Source organism: Somniosus microcephalus, chromosome 5, assembly GCF_052327205.1.
Source record: "Somniosus microcephalus isolate GS21.2 chromosome 5, FLI_Smic_1.0, whole genome shotgun sequence".
NCBI lineage: Eukaryota > Metazoa > Chordata > Chondrichthyes > Squaliformes > Somniosidae > Somniosus > Somniosus microcephalus.
Window position 1 is genome coordinate 100,678,612 of NC_140991.1, and position 20,128 is coordinate 100,698,739.

The 20,128-nt window shown below is 49.1% G+C and overlaps 1 protein-coding gene across 2 annotated transcripts in view; it reads right to left on the reverse strand.

The window, feature by feature from the left end:
* The window catches only part of LOC147117232 (biotinidase-like), a 28,200-nt gene extending 8,280 nt beyond the window's left edge, over positions 1-19,920 (reverse strand). The window contains exons 1-2 of one of the 2 annotated variants that reach the window (XM_085988037.1): positions 19,614-19,917; positions 7,643-7,792 (exon numbers count right to left, since the gene is read on the reverse strand). In XM_085988037.1, the coding sequence (XP_085844163.1) occupies positions 7,643-7,792; positions 19,614-19,826 (363 nt within the window). In that variant the 5' untranslated portion in view covers positions 19,827-19,917. Of the gene's footprint in view, positions 1-7,642; positions 7,793-19,613 lie in introns of both variants that reach the window. The other variant, XM_085988038.1, reaches the window with a different exon arrangement.
* Positions 19,921-20,128: the final 208 nt, after the last annotated feature.

Below are 20,128 nucleotides of genomic sequence, written 5' to 3' on the forward strand. Positions count from 1 at the left end.
GTGTACTTGCACACCCAGATCCCTCTGACCCTCCGTCTTGCCTAGGGTCTTACCATTCATTGTGTATTCCCTTGCCTTGTTAGTCCCCCCAAAGTGCATCACCTCGCACTTTTCCGGGTTAAATTCCATTTGCCACTGTTCCGCCCATCTATATCGTCCTGCAGACTGAGACTACCCTCCTCGCTATTTACCACCCTACCAATTTTTGTATCATCCGCGAACTTACTGATCATACCTTTTACATTCATATCCAAGTCATTAATGTAGACCACAAACAGCAAGGGACCCAGCACCGATCCCTGTGGTACCCCACTGGCCACAGGCTTCCAGTCACAAAAACAACCTTCGACCATCACCCTCTGCCTTCTGCCACTAAGCCAGTTTTGTATCCAACGTGCCAAGGCACCCTGGATTCCATGGGCTCTTACCTTCTTGACCAGTCTCCTGTGCGGGAGTTTATCGAAGGCCTTACTGAAATCCATGTATACCACATCCACTGCGTTACCCTCATCCACACACCTAGTCACCCACTCAAAAAATTCAATCAAATTAGTCAGACATGATCTTCCCTTGACAAAGCCATGTTGACTATCCCTGATTAATCCTTGCCTCTCCAAGTGGAGACTAATTTTGTCCCTCAGAATTTTTTCCAATAATTTTCCCACCACTGATGTTAGGCTCACTGGCCTGAAGTTCCCCGGTTTTTCCCTACTCCCCTTCTTGAATAATGGAACTACATTAGCGGTTCTCCAGTCCCTGAAGTTGCCAGTGACAGCCCCTCAGAAGAGGAGGAGGAGCAAGAGGAAGGCGGCCCATCAGGGGAACCCTCAGCCGCGGCAAGCCATGCCAATGTAGGGGAGACGTCTTCCCTGGAGGGGAGCCTGGGGGAAGTGTAGGAGGGGAGTGTAGCTCCTGGGACCAGCGGCCTGCAGAAACGCGGGAGGGGGGTGGAAGCTCAGCGGCCTTCTCCCCAGAGGGGGGAAGGGTCGGAGGGGAGTCCAATTGCTGGGCCTAGCGGCGTCCAGCAACGCAGGAAGGGTCGGCCAGCTAGGTGGCCTTCTCCCCAGAGGGAGAGTCCGGCCTCCAGTCCGGAGATGGTCAACGCCGAGAAGATGCGCCACCTCGAGGACATGTCCGCGGACTCGGAGTGCCGGGACACGGAGCTCATGGGGGTAGTGGCACGGATGCCTGAGGCCATCGAGTCCCTGTCTCGGAGTGTGACCGAATTCGGGGCCTCACAGGCCACCAGTTTGGCGGAATTCGGGGCAGCTCAGGCAGCGACTGGCCAGGTGATCAGTGGTGCCGTGCAGTCACTGGCTGCTCTGATGCGGTCACAGAACAGGGCAACACGGGCACTCACTGCTGCCACACTCGCTGTGTCAGCCAGGCATCGCCAGGGCACCTGGCGCGCTGCAGCAGCACAGCGGTCTGTCCCTCGGCAGATTGCTGCGCATGCTGCAGTGCTGGCCCGGGCGAGTGCCAGTGTCTCAGGCGACCAGCGAGCGCCTGCCATCCGCCAGCTTGCCCCCATTCCTCCAGCCGCCACTGCCACTCCCCCAGTGGAGCTGCCACGAGCTGCTGCAGCGACTGATGCTGCCCAGCCACAGCTGCAGCATTCACCAGCCGGCCCCTCGACGGCCAGACCTCGTCTAGGCCGACCCCCAAGGGCATCTGCCATCACGACATGTGCCCCTCAGGAGCCTTCCCCCAGCCTTGCAGCAGCCACTGGCCTCACTTTGAGGAGGAGCAGCAGGGCGTGCAGGGGCCGCCAAAGTTTGCAGAAGGCATCGCCCTCGCAGGCCACAAAGTAGAGGGTGTGTCCAAATGTGTTGTTTTTTGGAATGGTTGTTTTTTGAAGGCCGAGGATGAGGCCATTTTTGTTTACATCTTTGGTTAATCCTCCCCAGGTTGTGGGAGTGACTCATGTGTGTGAGTGTTTTTTGGGGGTTTCGTGTGTTTTTGGTTTTCATGTGGGAAGGGCCCTGAGTTTGTACAATAAACAATTTTATTTATTCACATTGTCCATGTTTGATCTTTGAAGTGTTTGTTGCCTTAACCGGCTGAGGGCTTGCGGAGCGGCTGCAATCATGTTCTTTCATTGGCACAAGCCATTCCCTGACAGGGGGCCTAGAAGTGACGTTCAATAAGCCGCCGACAGGCGGCCCTTGGACCTTCTGCCTCCCTCCTGGGCTGGTACTCCTCCTCCTCCTCCTCCTCATGCTCATCCTGCTCCTCCTCCTGAGGTGGTGGTCCAACGTGAGGTGGAAGTGCCTGAGTCCTGCGGATAGCCAGGTTGTGCAGCATGCAGCAAACGACGACGAATTGGGAGATTCGCTCCTGCGAATACTGGAGGGCTCCCCCGAAGCGATCCAGACAGCGGAACCGTTGCTTCAGGACGCCGATTGCTTGTTCGATGAGGTTCCTGGTCGCTTGATGGCTCTCGTTGTATGCCTCTTCAGCAGGGGTCGTGGGCGCGCGGAGCGGGGTCATCAGCCAGGCACACAAAGGATAGCCTTTGTCCCCGATAAGCCATCCTCTTGGGTGAGGCTGTGCCTGGAACATGTCAGCCACAGTTGTCTGTCGCAGGATAAAGGCATCGTGGCTGCTGCCTGGAAAGTGGGCATTGACAGCTAGGATGCGCTGCCTGTGGTCACACACCAGCTGTAGCCCTTCCGGTTGCGGTAATCCTCGGCATGCTCCAGAGGTGCCCGCAAAGCCACATGCGTGCAGTCAATGGCGCCCTGCACCATGGGGAAGCCCGCTATTCTTGCAAATCCCACTGCACGCTGCTGCTGCTTGTCCAGGGTCATGGGGAAGGAGATGAATTGACGTCTCCTTCTGAAAAGGGCATTGGTCACCTGGCGGATGCAGCAATGCACGGCGAACTGGGAGATGTTAGCGATGTCCCCAGCAGCGGATTGGAAGGAGCCGATGGCATAGAAGTTGAAAGCCACCGTCACCTTCACTGCCACCGACAGAGACGTCCTGCGCATCAGCTGTGGACGCAGATCTCTGTGAAGCAGCTGGCAGATGTCTGCAACCAGCTCCCTTCTGAATCGCAGCCTCCTAACACACTGCGCGGCAGACATGTTGAGATAGGAGAACTGCTGGCGGTATACCCTGGGTGGGTAAGGCCTCACTTGGCGACGCCTGTTGCCCCCTCTGCGTCTAGCCAGGGCTGCCACTCTCTCACGACGTCTGTAAGCCCTTCCGACATAAGGCTGAAACTCAGCGTTGGCACCCAATGCAGCCCCCATAATATGCTGGCAAACACTGAGATCTCAATGAAGGCAAAGAGAATTGCAAAGCTCTGGCCTGAAGCCAAAAATACCTGTCCTAGTGTTGGGCCAAAGCAGTAAGCTCTCTTCCTTGGTCTCTCTCCAAAAATCCGTTGCACAAGAGTGAATGCTGCAAAATGGCTGCCCTTTATAGTGCAGGGTAAGTGCCCTTTAATTTGCGCTCCCCGCGGCCCGCCTCGGCTGTGTACCGTTCCACTCAACAGTCGTTAGGGCCGCCCGGCGCACAATGGGGCGGCGCGAGTGAAGTTCCGGTTCCGGGCGCACAAAGGGCGTTGCACGCCGAAATGACGTCAAGATCTGCGCGCGCAGATGAGCGCGCGCAAAGACTTTGCGCCAGCGATAAATGTCTACTGAAGTTGGGGCGAGGCGCAGATCGCGCTGCGCCTGGGCGCTAAGTGCCTAGCGCTTGAGATCTGCTCCTCCTAAGGCGCTAACGGCTGGCGCAGCCAACTGAATTTCTAGGCCTTAGTGTCTTCTACTGTAAAGACTGATACAAAATATTCATTCAGTGTTTTTGCCATCTCCATATTTCCCACCATTAATTTCCCGGTCTCATCCTCTAAGGGACCAACATTTACTTTAGCCACCCTTTTTCTTTTTATATAACTATAAAAACTCTTACTATCTGTTTTTATATTTTTTGCTAATTTACTTTCATAATCTATCTTCCCTTTCTTAATCAATCTTTTTGTTATTTTTTGCTGTCTTTTAAAGTTTTCCCAATCCTCTATCCTCCCGCTAGATTTGGCTACCTTATATGCCCTTGTTTTTAGTCGAATGCTATCCTTAATTTCTTTACTTAGCCACGGATGGCTGTCTTTTCTTTTACACCCTTTTCTTCTCAGTGGAATATATATTTTTTGGAAGTTGTAAAATAACTCCTTAAATGTACACCACTGATCATGTATCGTCTTACCCTTTAATCTATTTTCCCAATCCACTCTACTCAATTCCGCTCTCATACCTTCATAGTCTCCTTTATTCAAGCTTAGCACGCTTGTTTGAGATCCAACCTTCTCACCCTCTAATTGAATATGGAATTCAACCATGTTATGGTCACTCATTCCAAGGGGATCCTTTACTAGGACATTTTTAATTAATCCTGTCTCGTTACACAGGACCAGATCTAAGGTTGCTTGCCCCCTGGTCGGTTCAGTTACATACTGCTCAAGAAACCCATCCCTAATACACTCAATGAACTCATCCTCAAGGCAGCCCTGCCCAATTTGATTTGTCCAATTAATATGATAGTTAAAATCCCCCATAATTATAGATGTTCCCTTATTACAAGCCTCAACTATTTCCTGATTGATACTCCGTCCAACAGAGTTGCCACTGTTCGGAGGCCTATAGACTACGCCCACTAGTGTTTTTTTCCCCTTATTATTCCTTACCTCCACCCAAACTGTTTCATTATCCTGATCTTTTGACCCAATATCATTTCTCTGTATTACAGTGATTCCTTCCTTCATTAGCATAGCCACCCCACCTCCCCTTCCTTCCTGCCTGTCCTTCCTGATTGTTAAATAACCTGGTATGTTTAATTCCCAGGCATTGTCACCCTGCAGCCATGTTTCTGTAATGGCCACAAGATCATACCCATATGTAGATATTTGTGCCATTAACTCGTCTATTTTGTTATGAATGCTACGTGCATTCAGATAGAGAACTTTCAAAGATGTTTTGTGACACTTAGTTCCTGCTTTTGCCCTTTTTATTACTTTACCTTTTACTCCATACCTTCTGCCCCTTCCTGACACGCTCTGGTTTTTAATTTCCCCACTGCTACCTAAGTCTATGACCTTCTCTGTTGTCATTTTTATTATTTGCTCTCGAGGAACCTCCCCCCCACTAATTAGTTTAAAGCCCTCTCTACAGCCCTAGTTATATGATCCGCCAGGACTCTCGTCCCAGCACTGGCCAAGTGAAGCCCGTCCCAATGGAACAGCTCCCTCCTGCCCCAGTACTGGTGCCAGTGTCCCAGGAAGCAAAACCCATTTCTCCCACACCAGTCTTTGAGCCACGCATTTAACTCTCTAATTTTATTTCTCCTCGCCAAATTCACTCGTGGCTCAGGTAATAATCCAGAGATTAGTACACTTGTGGTTCTGCTTTTTAATTTGGCCCCTAGCTGCTCAAACTCCCTCAGCAGAACCTCCTTCCTTGTCCTATCTATGTCGTTGGTACCAACATGGACCAGGACAACTGGCTCCTCCCCCTCCCACTCCAAGTTTCTCTCCAGTCCAGAGGAGATGTCCTTAACCCTGGCACCGGGCAGGCAACACAGCCTTCGGGACTCTCGCTCTTGGCTGCAAAGAACTCTATCTATCCCCCTAACGATACTATCCCCTACCACTACAACATTTCTTTTAACTCCCCCCAGTTGAATGGCCCCCTGCTCCACGGTGCTGTGGCCAGGTTGCTCATCCTCCCCGCAGTCCCTGTTCCCATCCTCACAGGGAGTAAGGGCCTCAAACCTGTTGGACAAGTGCAAGGGCTGCGGCTCCTCCAACACTACCTCCTGGATCCCCGTACCTGCCTCACTTCTAGTCACACCATCCTGACCCTGGCCACGGACTACATCTGAATTAATTAATCTAATTGGTGTGAATACCTCGTGATACACAGAGTCCAGGTAACTCTCCCACTCCCTGATGTGTCTCAGTGTTTGAAGCTCGGACTCCAGCTCTTCAACACGGAGCCGGAATTCCTCGAGCAGCCAACACTTACTGCAAATGTGATCACCGTAAGCATCAATGGTGTCCACCAGCTCCCACATATTGCAGCAGCAACACATCACCTGATCTCCCATTCTATGTAATTAATTAAATTTATTAATATTATTCTTAAATACCTTCTGCCCCAATTCTAGATGGTGAATATCACACCTTAGAAACTATAAACCAAAGAGATTTAAGCTTAAAAAGGGAGAAATACTCACCAACTAATCACTTACCCACTTTCTGGTGACGTCACTTGGATTACTTTTTACCTCTCTCCTTCCCTCCGAGTTCCCAGACTGGAGACTGGTAAACCTTACCTGGTCTCTGGGGCTTTTATAGCCCCGCTCTGCCGCTCGAGATTCCCGCCGACGCTGTGAGGCCTTACCTGGTCTCTGGGGCTTTTATAGCCCCGCTCTGCCGCTCGAGATTCCCGCCGACGCTGTGAGGCCTTACCTGGTCTCTGGGGCTTTTATAGCCCCGCTCTGCCACTCGAGATTCCCGCCGACGCTGTGAGGCCTTACCTGGTCTCTGGGGCTTTTATAGCCCCGCTCTGCCGCTCGAGATTCCCGCCGACGCTGTGAGGCCTTACCTGGTCTCTGGGGCCTTTTATAGCCCCGCTCTGCCGCTCGAGATTCCCGCCGACGCTGTGAGGCCTTACCTGGTCTCTGGGGCTTTTATAGCCCCGCTCTGCCGCTTGAGTTTCCCGCCGATGCACTGATCAGAAGAACATTTTCCCCACAAATAATGGAAATGAGAACCAGACTCCCTGAAAAACCAAGTTAATGTGTCATGTATGTCCTTCATTTCCCACATTATAACAGTGACCACACTTCAAAAAGTACTTCATTGGCTGTAGAGAGCTTTGAGACGTCCGGTGGTCATGAAAGGCGCTCTACAAATGTAAGTCTTTCTTTCAAAAAAGAGCTAGGCAAGTACTTGTTTAGGAGGGGTTTAAAAGTCAAAAACTTGAGCAATATTGATAAAAAAGAAAAACTGCAAATGTTAGAAATTTAAAATAAAAACAAATTGTGGGAAATGCACAACAGGTTAGTCAACATCTGAAAGAGAGAAGGAAAGTTAATTTTTTGTAAATTGACCCTTCATTAGTTTGGCTGAATGCCTTTTCTTCTGTCAGTGCCCCGAACATTATTCTACTAATAATGAAATGTATGGGGTATTTTTACAAACCCACACTCAGTGAGAAGCCTCACCTGCCATGAGCGCATATTGGGAATTCCTGCCACGGATTTCTGTCCATTAAAAGGAATGGATGGAAAATAGTGTATGGCGCACAAACCAATTCCCAATATACACTCCCAGTGGGCAAGCCCCAATGCCAGGAGCGTGATTTTGCAAGCCCACCCCATCAAACTCAAAACCATTTTTAAAATCCAAATATTAATAGATTCTACACACAGTTCTATATGGAATGTGCTGTAAAATTTGGAGAAATTTACAGTGAAACCAATGCAATGTTACAATCAGTAAATGTCCACTTTATGCAATGTATTCTGGGTAAGTTGACTAAATGCTTACAATTAAGAGTTGCAAAAGAGATACAAGATTTATTAGGAAGTAACAAGATACTTTAATTAAGTGCAAATTTTGTACAGCCCCTACCTCTGTATTATTAAATGTCGTCGGATCCAGACAGGGATTCCATTTAATAACAGTAGGATCTGGGATAGGCTCCAAATATGGAAGAATAGAATCTCTGCTGAAATCAAAGCCATACAGACCATACTCTGGAAATACAATTATCTCAGCTCCCTGTAGTATGGGTGAAAAAGAAGAATTTGATGCATTAGCATGATCACATTTATAAACAAAGCCCTAAAATATAAATTCTACAACTGTAGCGACCGGTTTGTCAGAACAGTGCTAATGCAGTACTTACTGGCAGGATAGTACTAATGCTATACTGCATTAGCAAGACCAATGCCAAGCTACCAACTATTATAACCAACATCACTGGAACTGTGACATGCTAAGTTACATGTCAATATGAGGCAGCTAAAAGGCCATGCGTGTAGCTAAGGATGGGAGCCAAATCAAATTTAAACTGAAAATGTGCCATTTGCCGTGTGATTTGGTCTGTTCCTTAACAAAAAGGGGCAAATCATTCTTCTGCCCATGTAGGCCTTTATTGTGGATGCTAGCATTAATTTCCTCTCTCCTCTGACTAAGAAGGTCATAGATTCAAGACCAACTCCAGAGATTTAAGCACATAAGGACTGGAGTATGCAAAAGGATAAGGGAAAATCAAATGTGAAAATATTCAGCTGGAGGAGTGCTAATTTCAGTGAGTTGAAAAGGGATCTGGCCCAGGTGGATTGGAATCAAAGATTGGTAGGTTAACCAGGAAATGAGCAATGGGAGGCCTACAAAGAGGAGATAGTTCAGGTACAGACTAGACACATTCCCACAAGGGGGAAAGGAATGGCATCCAAAGCTAGAAGCATAGAAACATAGAAGATAGGAGCAGGAGTAGGCCATTCGGCCCCTTGAGCCTGCTCGGCCATTCAATGAGATCATGGCTGATCATTCAAATTCAGTACCCTGTTCCTGCCTTCTCTCCATATCCCTTGATCCCTTTAGCCTTAAGAAATATATCTAACTCCTTCTTGAATATATTTAATGAACTGGCCTCTACTGCCTTCTGTGGAAGAGAATTTCACAGGTTCACCACTCTGGGTGAAGAAATTCCTCCTCATCTCTGTCCGAAATGGCTTACCCCTTATCTTTAGACTGTGGCCCCTGGTTTTGGACTCCCCGACCATCGGGAAAAGCCTTCCTGCATCTAGTCTGTCTAGTCTTGTTAGAATTTTATAAGTTTCAATGAGATCCCCTCTCATTCTTCTAAACTCCAGCGAGTATAAGCCCAATTGACCCAATCTCTCCTCATACGTCATTCCTGCCATCCCAGGTATCAGTCTGGTGAATCTTCGCTGCACTCCCTCCATGGCAAGAACATCCTTCCTCAGATAAGGCGACCAAAACTGCACACAATACTCAAGATGTGGTCTCACCAAGGCCCTGTACAACTGCAGCAAGACATCCTTGTTCCTGTACTCAAACCCTCTCGATACGAAGGCCAACCTACCATTTGCCTTCTCAACCGCCTGCTGCACCTGCATGCTTACCTTCAGCGACTGGTGCACAAGGACACCCAGGTCTCGTTGCACTTCCCCTTCTCCCAATCTATTGCCATTCAGATAATAATCTGCCTTCCTGTTTTTGACACCAAAGTGGATAACCTCGCATTTATCCACATTATATTGCATCTGTCATGCTTCCTCCCAATCACCCAACCTGTCCAAATCATACTGGAGTTTCTCGGCATCCTCCTCACAGCACACATGCCCACCCAGCTTTGTGTCGTCTGCAAACTTGGAGATATTGGCCCAGAAATTCGGGTCAGGGGTTTCCCGCGGGTGAAAGCCCCCAACCTGCACTTAACTTGCGCACCGGCCGTTGAGCTGTGGGCCCGCGTGGAATTCCGACCCGGGGCCTGGTCCAACTGCCGGCGCGCAGTGCTTGCGTATCGCAGGGGCGCAGTTAGTTTGATGCATCCCTTGGGATCACGTGGGCCATGGGGAGCCAATCGGAGCAGGGAATGCTCCATTCATAAGTCTGACAGGAAGAGCTGTCAAAACTTATAAATACTACGCCCCAAAATAGCACTAAATCTTCAAATAAATTTTTTTAATGCATTTTTTAAATAAACTATAAATTACATGAAATAACTTTTAAACAATAATTTAAATTTTTGAAATTTTTTTTTTATTTTCTAACGGGGCTAAAAATAAACTTACCTTGCTTTAAAGTATTTAAAAATAATAAACCTGTGGAAAAAATGTTTTAATTTTAATTAATTCACCACTTACCTTGTGAAAAGCAGGCCTTACGACTGCTTTTTAAATGTCTTAACTTCTGCAGACTTACCCTCCCGGGAAAACCTGCAAAAAAAAACCTAAGTTTGATGCGCACGCGCAGCCTCCCCTGCGCACGCGTTCGACCTCTGAACCCCTTCGTTCAGGGGAACGGAAGTGCCGGTTTCCCGCGCATGCACGTTGCATGCAGGTAACCGGCACTTCCATTGGGCCTACGGGTGAGTACCCCGTGGGTACTCATCCGTGGAGACCCGAATTTCTGGGCCAACACATCTAGTTCCCTCGTCTAGATCATTAATATATATTGTGAATAGCTGGGGTCCAAGGACCGATCCCTGCGGTACCCCACTAGTCACTACCTGCCACTCGGAAAAAGACCCGTTTATTCCAACTCTTTGCTTTCTGTCTGCCAACCAGTTCTCTATCCAAGTCAATACCTTGCCCTCAATCCCATGTGCCTTAACTTTACACGCTAATCTCTTATGCAGAACCTTATTGAAAGCCTTTTGAAACTCCCTGGATGACTAAAAAGATAGAGATTAAAATGAAACTGAAAAAGGATGCTTATGATAAATATCGGGTTCATAATTCAATAGCGAGCCAAGCTGAATACAAAAAGTATGGGGGAGACTGTAAAAGGAAATAAGAGGGAAAAGAGAATGTATGAGAAAAGATTTGCAGGTAACATAAAAGGAAATCCAAAAAATCTTTTATAAAATATATAAATAGTAAAATGGTTGTCAAAGGAAGGGTGGGTCAATTAGAGGCCAAAAAGGAGATCTTTTGGTGGAGGCAGGGAGCCTGGCTGAGGTATTAAATGAATACTTTGTGTCTGTCTTCACTAAAGAAGTGGATGCTGCCAATGTCACAGTAAAGGAGGATGTAGTAGAGAAATTGGATAGGGTAAAAATAAAATAAAGAGGTACTTGAAAGGTTATCAGCGCTCAAATTAGAAAAATCACATGGTCCTGCAGAGATTGCAGAGGCTATGGTCACAATCTTCCAATCTTCCTTAGGTATAGGAGAGGGGCCAGAGGACTGGAGGAATGCAAATGTTACACCTGTGTTTAAAAAAGTTGAGAGGGATCAACCCAGCAACTACAGGCCAGTCAGTCTAACGTCAGTGGTGGCAAAACTTTTAGGGGGCGAAATTGGGTGCCTTTGTGCCTCCCGTTAGCGTCCCCGGGGGTGCTAATGGAGCGCAAATGACTTTGCGGCTGGGTGCAGCGCTAACATCAACTCCCGCCATTTTCGGCGGGAGTTTTGCGGCGGCACTATGGCCTTGCACCCTGATCTCCTTTGCCCGGAGATCGTGACGTCATCACCGTGCGCATCGTCCCGGTAGTACCCCGACTGAGTGGCTGCCTCCTCCCTCGCACCTGTTCTCCTCTTCATCCTCCTCATTGTCATAGAAACATAGAAGATAGGAGCAGGAGTAGGCCATTAGGCCCCTCGAGCCTGTTCCGCCATTTAATGAGATCATGGCTGATCATCCAAATTCAGTGCCTTCTCCCTGCTTTCTCCCCATATCCCTTGATCTCTTTAGCCTTAAGAAATATATGTAACTCCTTCTTGAATATATTTAATGAATTGACCTCAACTGCCTTCTGTGGTAGAGAATTCCACAGGTTCACCACTCTCTGGGTGAAGAAACTCCTCCTCATCTCAGTCCTAAATGACTTACCCCTTATCCTTAGACTGTGACCCCAATCTATTGCCATTCAGATAATAAGCTGTCTTCCTGTTTTTGCCACCAAGTGGATAACCTCGCATTTATCCACATTACACTGCATCTGCTATGCATCTGCCCAATCACCCAACCTGTCCAAATCATACTGGAGTTTCTCTGCATCCTCCTGACAGCACACACGCCCACCCAGCTTTCTGTCGTCTGCAAACTTGGAGATATTACATCTAGTTCCCTCGTCTAGATCATTAATATATATTTTGAATAGCTGGGGTCCTAGCACCAAACCCTGGTATTCTACCAGTTACATCCACAAAAAATTCCAGTAGATTAGTCAAGCATGATTTACCTTTTGTAAATCCATGTTGACTTTGCCCGATCCTGTCACTGTTTTCCAGTGCTCTGCTATTACATCTTTTATAATGGACTCTAGCATTATTCCCACCACCGATGTCAGGCTTACCGGTCTATAATTCCCCGTTTTCTCTCTACCACCTTTTTTAAATAGTGGGGTTACATTAGCTACCCTCCACCCATGGGAACTGCTCCAGAGTCTATAGAATTTTGGAAGATGACCAGCAATGCATCAACTATTTCAAGGGCCACTTCCTTAAGTACCCTAGGATGTAGATTATCAGGCCCTGGGGATTTATCGGCCTTCAATTCCATCCTCCTCATCTTCCTCTTCCTCCTCCTGCTCCTCTCTCTCTTCCTCCTCCAGAGGTGGTCCCACAATCCCTGGTGGCAAGGACTCATGATGGCCAAGTTGTGGAGCATGCAGCAGACCACCACAAAACAGGACACCCGCTCCGGCGAGTACTGGAGGGCTCCTCCGAGCTGGCAAGGCAGCGGGACCGTTGTTTGAACACCCTGATGGTCTGCTCGATGATGTTCCTGGTGGCAGCTTGGCTCTTATTGTATGAGTGCTGGGCAGGAGTGTTGGGGTTGCGGAGGGGAGTCATGAGCCAGGTGGAGCGCGAATAGCCCTTGTCTCCAACCAGCCAGCCGTGAGCTTGACGTGGTAAAAATAAGTTAAAGAGATGGTTCTTGAAAGGTTGGCAGCGCTCAGATTAGAAAAGTCACCTGGTCCAGATGGATTGAATCCTTGGCTGCTGAGGAAAGTAAGGGTGTAAATTGCAGAGGCAATGGCCACAATCTTCCAATTCTCCTTAGATATGGGAGAGGTGCCAGAGGGCTGGAGGGTTTCAAATGTTACACCTGTGTTCAAAAAAGGGGAGAGGGATCAACCCAGCAACTGCAAGCCAGTCAGTTTGACATCAGTGGTGGGGAAACTTTTAGAGATGATAATCCAGGGCAAAATTAATTGGCACTTGGAAAAATATAGGTTAATAAATGAAAGCCAGCACAGGTTTATTAAAGACACATCGGGGGAGAAATTCAATTGGTTGCGCCACCCGTTAGTGCCTTAAGAGGGCGATAAGTGGGGCGCGAACCAGCTAGCGCCCGGGCACTGCGATACCTGCGCCTCTCGCGAAATTAAGCGGACATTTAGCGGCGGCGCTAAACCGCAACGCCCACTCAGCTGCGCACGCAGATCCTAACGTCATTTCAGAGTGCAACATCCTTGGGGCGCCCTGGACCGGAAATTCAGTGGCGCCCCCCACCTTTCCGCCTGTCGCTCCCAACAACAGGTTGACTGGAATGGTTCCCAGTCGCTGTGGGGCTGGAGGGGCGCTATTTAAAGGGGGCTCTTCCTGGCTTCTTTGTGGTAGCCATTTTTGGACCACACCTTCTGAGAGAGAGAGAGAGATTTGCAGAGAGACAAAGGGGGAGAGATTTCTGCATTGAGTCAGCGCACGCTGAGGTACTTTTGGCTTCTGACCAGAACTTTGTAGTTGCTTTGCTTTTTCACCGACATAAATTTGAGTGGCCACATACTATAGGGGCTGCAATGGATGGGAACGTCGTGCTTCTCCATTACATTGAGAGGGCACAGAGACGCAGAGAGAGAGTGGCAATCATGGCGAGACGGAGGAGGGCCAACAGGCGTCGGCACACGAGACCTTACCGTCCCAGGGTTTTCCGCCAACAGTTCTCATACCTCAACATGTCTGAGGAGCAGTGTTTTCGGAGGCTGCGATTCAGCAAGGAGGTGGTCACTGAGCTCTGCCACCTGCTTCAGTCAGATCTGCAGCCTCAACTGAGGAGCAGGACGTCTCTGTCGGTGGCAGTGAAGGTAACAGTGGCTCTCAACTTCTATGCCACTGGCTCCTTTCAATCCGCTACTGGGGACATTGCCAATATCTCCCAGTTCACGGTGCATTGCTACATCCGTCAAGTCACGAATGCCCTCTTTAAAAGGAGACGACAGTACATCTCCTTCCCCATGACCCCGGACAAGCAGCAAGAACGCGCAATGGGCTTTGCAAGAATAGTGGGCTTCCCCATGGTGCAGGGTGCCATTGACTGCATGCATGTGGCTTTGCGGGCGCCGCAAGAGAATGCCGAGGATTTCCGCAACTGAAAGGGGTTCCATTCGTTGAACGTCCAATTGGTCTGTGACCACAGACAGCTGATACTTGCTGTCAATACCCACTTTCCAGGCAGCAGCCACGACGCGTTCATCCTGTGCCAGACTTCTGTGGCAGACCTTTTCGAGGCCCTGGCTCACCCAGGAGGCTGGCTTCTCGGGGACAAGGGCTATCCTCTGTGCACCTGGCTGATGACCCCACTCTGTTCGCCCAGCACCCCTGCTGAAGAATGATACAATGAGAGCCATCAAGCTACCAGGAACATCGTTGAGCACACAATCAGCGTGCTCAAGCAACGGTTCCGCTGTCTGGACCATTCCGGAGGAGCCCTTCAGCACTCACCTGAGCGAGTCTCCCACTTCGTTGTTGTGTGCTGCATGCTGCATAACCTTGCAATCCTCAGGACTCAGCCACTGCCACCAGACATTGGAGCACCAGCAGAGGAGGAGGAGCAGGAGGAGGAGCAGCACCAAGACGGGAGGGAGGCACAAAGTGCAAGGGCCGTCTGTCAGCGGCTTATAGCAAGTCGCTTCTAGGCCCCCTCTGAGGGAATGGCTTCTGCCATTCAAAGAACCTGAATGGAACCATGCCGCAACCCCTAAGCCGGTCAAGGCAACAATTAGTTCAAAGAGCAAACATGCACATTCTGAATAAAGACACTTCTTTATTTAACAAACTGTGTACCCTTCCCGCATGACAAAGTAATAGAAAGAAACCCTCAAAAAAAGTCAGTCACATAACTGGCTCTCACAACCTGGAGACAATGACCAAAACAGTAACAAAAATATGAACACGATCCTCGGCCTTCAATAAAACAATTAACAACATTTTGCCACACCTCCTACTTTTTGCCCTTTGAGGGTGATCTGCTTCGCTTTCGAGATTGGCCCCTTCCCACCCTGCAGCTCCTCCGTAATGGGACCCCAGTGGCTGCAGCAAGGCTGGGGGAAGGCTGCTGAGTGTCAGAAACTGAGACTGCAGATGCCCTTGAGGGACGGCCTGGACCAGCTCTGGGCCTGGAGGGCCCGGCTGCTGACTGCTCCAACTCTGCATGGGCGGCAGCAGTCTGTCCCAGAGGTGGTGGCAGCTGCAGTGGAGAAGTGACAGTGCTGGCAGCAGGAATGCTGTCATCCTGAGAGAGGACAGCAACTCCCTGTTCGGCCGACACACTGGCACTCCCACGGGGCAGCACTGCAGCATGCGGAGCAATCTGCTGGAGCACAGATTGCTGGCCTGCTGCGGCGCGGTGAGGGCCCCTGGGAATCCTGCCCGATCCAGTGAGGGTGGCAGCAGTCAGTGCTCGTGTGGCATCAATCTGCGTCTGCATGAGACCAGCCACTGACTGCATTGCAGCACTTAGCAATTGCGTGGCAGCTGCCTGTACTGCGCCGAAGTCCTGGACAATCCTTGCCTGTACTGCGCCGAAGTCCTGGACAATCCTTGCCTGTGCTGCGCCGAAGTCCTGGACACTCCTTGCCAGTGACTCAATGGAATCTGGCATCCTTGCCACTGCAGCCTGGGCGCTCATTTCAGCGAGGACCCGCACCTCGTCCGCGCTCAGTGCAGCAGGACTCGAGGCCAGACTCTCCCTTTGGGGAGACGGCCTCCGAGCTTCCCTACCCCCCTCGCGTTGCTGCAGCCCGCTGGGCCCCGGAGCTTCACCCTCCTCAGACCATTCCCCCCTGCTCCCCTTCAGGGAAGGCGTGTCCCCATTATGGCCATGGGCTGCCTCGGCTGAGGGTGGCACTGATGGTCCAGCTTCCTCCTCGTCGTTGCCTTCAGAATCACGCACAGTGGCAGCTTGAGGGCCCGCCTCCTCACCTGGTGAATCAGCATCTGAAAGCAGGGAGGTACAAGAGTGGCTTTAGCGTGAGGACAGGGTGGCAGCAAGGGAGGCATGAGTGCTGCGATGTACTGATTTGGCTCGAAAGTGGCAAAGGATGCTGGTGTGAGGAACAAGTGGAAGGAAAGAGGTCAAAAAGGTGATGACCTTACCATTGCTGGCCAGAACGGGGTTGGTATCTCCAGTGGCGACGGGGCCAAACACCTGGCCTGCCATAATCCGTTGGACACGCTGCTCCAGATCGGTCAGGGCTTGAAGGTGAGGCCGGCCTCCCCCGGTCCATTGCTGCTGCCTCCTATTATGCGCCAGCTTGCCCTGCAAGAGAAAGGATGGGGTCTGAGTACAGTGTGCAGCCCTGATCTTGGCTGCAATGCCTCCCATGGTCGAATAGCCCTTAGTGTGCAGCCCTGATCTTGGCTGCAATGCATCCCATGGTCGAATAGCCCTTACAGTGTGCAGCCCTGATCTTGGCTGCAATGTCTCCCATGGTCGAATAGCCCTTACAGTGCGCAAAATGCTGAATGTGCGTGTGAGTTTCCTGAAAGGGCCATAGGTGTTGGATGAATGCTGGGCACTGGGGCTTGCAGGACCCTTTGGCCATAAAGTGAGGTCGAGATGCAGGGATGAAGAGGATTCTGAAAAGGGCACTCACCCTGATGACCCGAGTGAGGTCGTTGAACTTCTTCCTGCATTGCACAGGGGTCCTAGGCACCATGCTGCTGGAGGTCACTCTGTGAGCCACCTCCCTCCAAGCTTTTCGACAGTCGCTGGGCAGCGGCCTCCTGCCATTGTCCGGGTACAGGAGAGATCGCCTGTGCTCCACCGCGCCAACCAGAGCCTCCAAGGCCCCCTCGCTGAACCGCTGCGCTCGCTCCCTGGCCCTCTCCATGGTCTTTGACTTAAGTATGTGGCAACAGTTCTGTCCAGGCCGAGATTCAGGGCTCCGGTGCGCAGGGTGTGGCTGCAATTCAAGATCGACCCTCCCCTTTAAGAGCTGACCGGCGCCAGCGTGTCTGTGTGCAATCGCTAACTGACAGCACCTGCGCTGCGCCCGCCCTCGGAGGTAGCGCCTCGCTCCTCTGGCTTAGCGCCTTAAGACAGTCGTGCAGCACCTGTTTTAGTGCTCCAATCACCTCCTGGGCGAAGGAGGCCAATTTAGCAGTAGGTGGCGATAATTTGCGCCGGGCGCAAAATTTCGCGCCCGGCCGATACTTACGCCCCAAACGGGGCGATACCGAATTTCTCCCCCATCATGTTTTGACTAACTTGATTGAGTTCTTTGATGAAGTAATGGAGAGGTTTGATGAGGGTAGTGCAGTTGATGTGTATATGGACTTTCAAAAGGTGTTTGATAAAGTACCACATAATGGACTTGTTAGCAAAATTGAAGCCCATGGGATTAAAGGGCCAGTGGTTGCATGGTTATGAAATTGGCTAAGGGACAGAAAGCAGAGAATAGTGGAGAACAGTTTTTTTTAGACTGGAGGAAAGTGTGCAGTGGTGTTCCCCAGGAGTAGGCATTGGGACCACTGTTCTTTTTGATATATATTAATGACCTGGACTTGGATATACAGGGCATAATTTCAAAGCCTGTAGATTACACAAATCTCGGAAATGTAGTAAACAGTGAGGAGGAGAGTATGGGCAGAGACATGGCAGATTAAATTTATTGCAGAGAAGTGTGAAGTGATTAATTTTGCTAGGACAAATGAGGATAGGCAATATAAACTAAATGGTACAATTTTAAAGGGGATGCAGGAACAGGGAGACCTGGGGGTGTACGTACACAAGTCTTTGAAGGTGGCAGGACAGGTTGCGAAGGCTGTTAAAAAGGCATATGGGATCTTTGGCTTTAGAAATAGAGGCATAGAGTACAAAAACAAGGAAGTTATACTAAACATCTATAAAACACTGGCTAGATACCAGCTGGAGTATTGTGACCAATTTTTGACACCACACTTTAGGAAGGATGACAAGTCCTTCGAGAGGGTACGGGGAGATTTACTAGAATGCTACTAGGAATACGAGACTTCAGTTTAAGGGGAGATTTGATAAAGGTGTTTAAAATCATTAAGGGTTTTGATAGAGTAAACAAGGAGAAACCAGCTGACACAGGTTTAAGGTAATTGGCAAAAGAGCCAGAGGCGACACGAGGGGAAAAAAAATTAAACAGCGAGTTATGATGATCTGGAATGTGCTGCTTGAAAGGGTGGTGGAAACAGATTCAATAATAACTTTCAAAAGGCAATTAGATAAATAATTGAAGGAAAAATGTTCAGAACTATGGGGAAAGAACAAGGTAGTGGGACTATCTCATTCAAAGAACTGGCATAGGCATGATGGACCGAATGGCCTCCTTCTGTGCTGGAACATTCTATGATAATCAAGGTAGTAACTTCAGTGCAGTACTGAAGAAGGGTTGTAGTGTTAGAGTGAGACACTAACCCGAGGCCCCATCTGCTCTCTCAGGTGCATGTAAAAGATCCCATGTCACTATTCAAAGAAGACTAGGGGAGATCTCCTGGTGTCCTGATCAATATATCCCTCAACCAACAAGAGGTTCATAAGCCACAATATTGCATTTAGCAGCAGACTGAAGTTTCACGGGAGCTTTCTCACTTGTAGTGCAGAACAGATACATGTTCACCTTGGCTCTATTGGGATTTCCACTGTCCCATTGTGCAGCAAAATGAAAGTTTGTGGCCCGGATTTTGCGGTCAGCGACAAAGGGACGGCGCTCACTGCTGACCCCGAAGAAAGCTACCCACAAAGGTTTAGCGGGCTCTGTGGCATCGATTTCCCCTATTACTACGCCAATTTAATTCTGGCACCATTTATAGGGGATCTCTGGCATCTGGGAACAATGAAGTCATCAAGCCCGCTGAGCAGCCAATCAGATTGAAGAATTCTCACATACAGCAAACCAGGAAGTAAAAAGCACTGATTATCATTTACTTTTTAATTATTTTACAGAGAACGAAATAAAGATTGGGACATACACATGGAATTAAGGTAGAATCTGAAATATCATAAACAATCTTTAAAAAAATAAAAGAAAACTAAGTTTTGTAATTTTAAAAATCTATTATCATGGAATGGATGAAATGACACTCCACACTTATAAAATTCATTTTTCAGAGTCAGAGAGATTGTTCAGCAGTAGTTATGACTTAGTACATCATTAAAAACTCAGTTGCACCTTATTCAACAAGACTTAACTTTTACAATGGTTTTTATGCCGCGAATAGTGCGTAAGCAGTTGAAGTTCACGTCAATTCACTGATTTTGTGTTGATTGCATCTGCGAAGACTGCAACAGCGCACCCTGTGGAGGAGCAGGGTTTCACTGACAGCAACGTCCAGATTTCCGCGTTAAACTGCGCATGTGCGGACGCTAGAAGTTGCTGTCAGTTTTAGAGTAATGACGGCAAACGCTAACAGTTTTGTCATTACAACTGCAAATTCCGGGCCTATATGAAATACTTTACAAACAAGACATCTCGCCCTAAAATAAATGATTATTATTCCTTTGTGAACATTTTGCTACAAACCGAGTTTATTTTCCTAGCCCCTGAAGTTATAAGGTTCTAATTCAGCCGCACTTTACCCCAAAGGGTAAATAAATGCGTGTGCTGAACAGGCAGATCAAGTTTCAGGAAGCACTGAAGTTGCTTTACCAGCTCACACGCTGCAAGGACTTGCTCTCGGTAGATGTCCAGGTTTCCCCCCATGTGCCTCAGTGCCACCTGACGTGTGGAAGGGATCATCGCCGTTGGATTCTCCGCCGTGTTGTGTTCATAGACCGCCGCAGTGTAAACATCCAGCCCGCACACCGGAATTACAGAGCATTGCCACATCAACAACAGCCACTTCAAGCAAAATGTCTCCATAACTGAAGCTAGATGTTTCGGTGCAACACTGGACTCCCGAGATTAGTACAGCTACTTGTACTTGAAATGTTGATCAACAGTTAACGTCAAACGCTTATGGTGCAGGAGGGGTGGGGCTGGAAGTGTTCTGCCTGCCCCCACATCATCCCCCTTATGAACTGTGTAGCATTGGATTCTGGTCTTGTCAACAGTATATCACCTGGACTATCTGGACACCATGTGAATCGATTGTTGACCTTGACTTGTACACTAACGTTCGATGGACTTTACTGCACCATTTTAATAACTTGCTTATTCTTGCC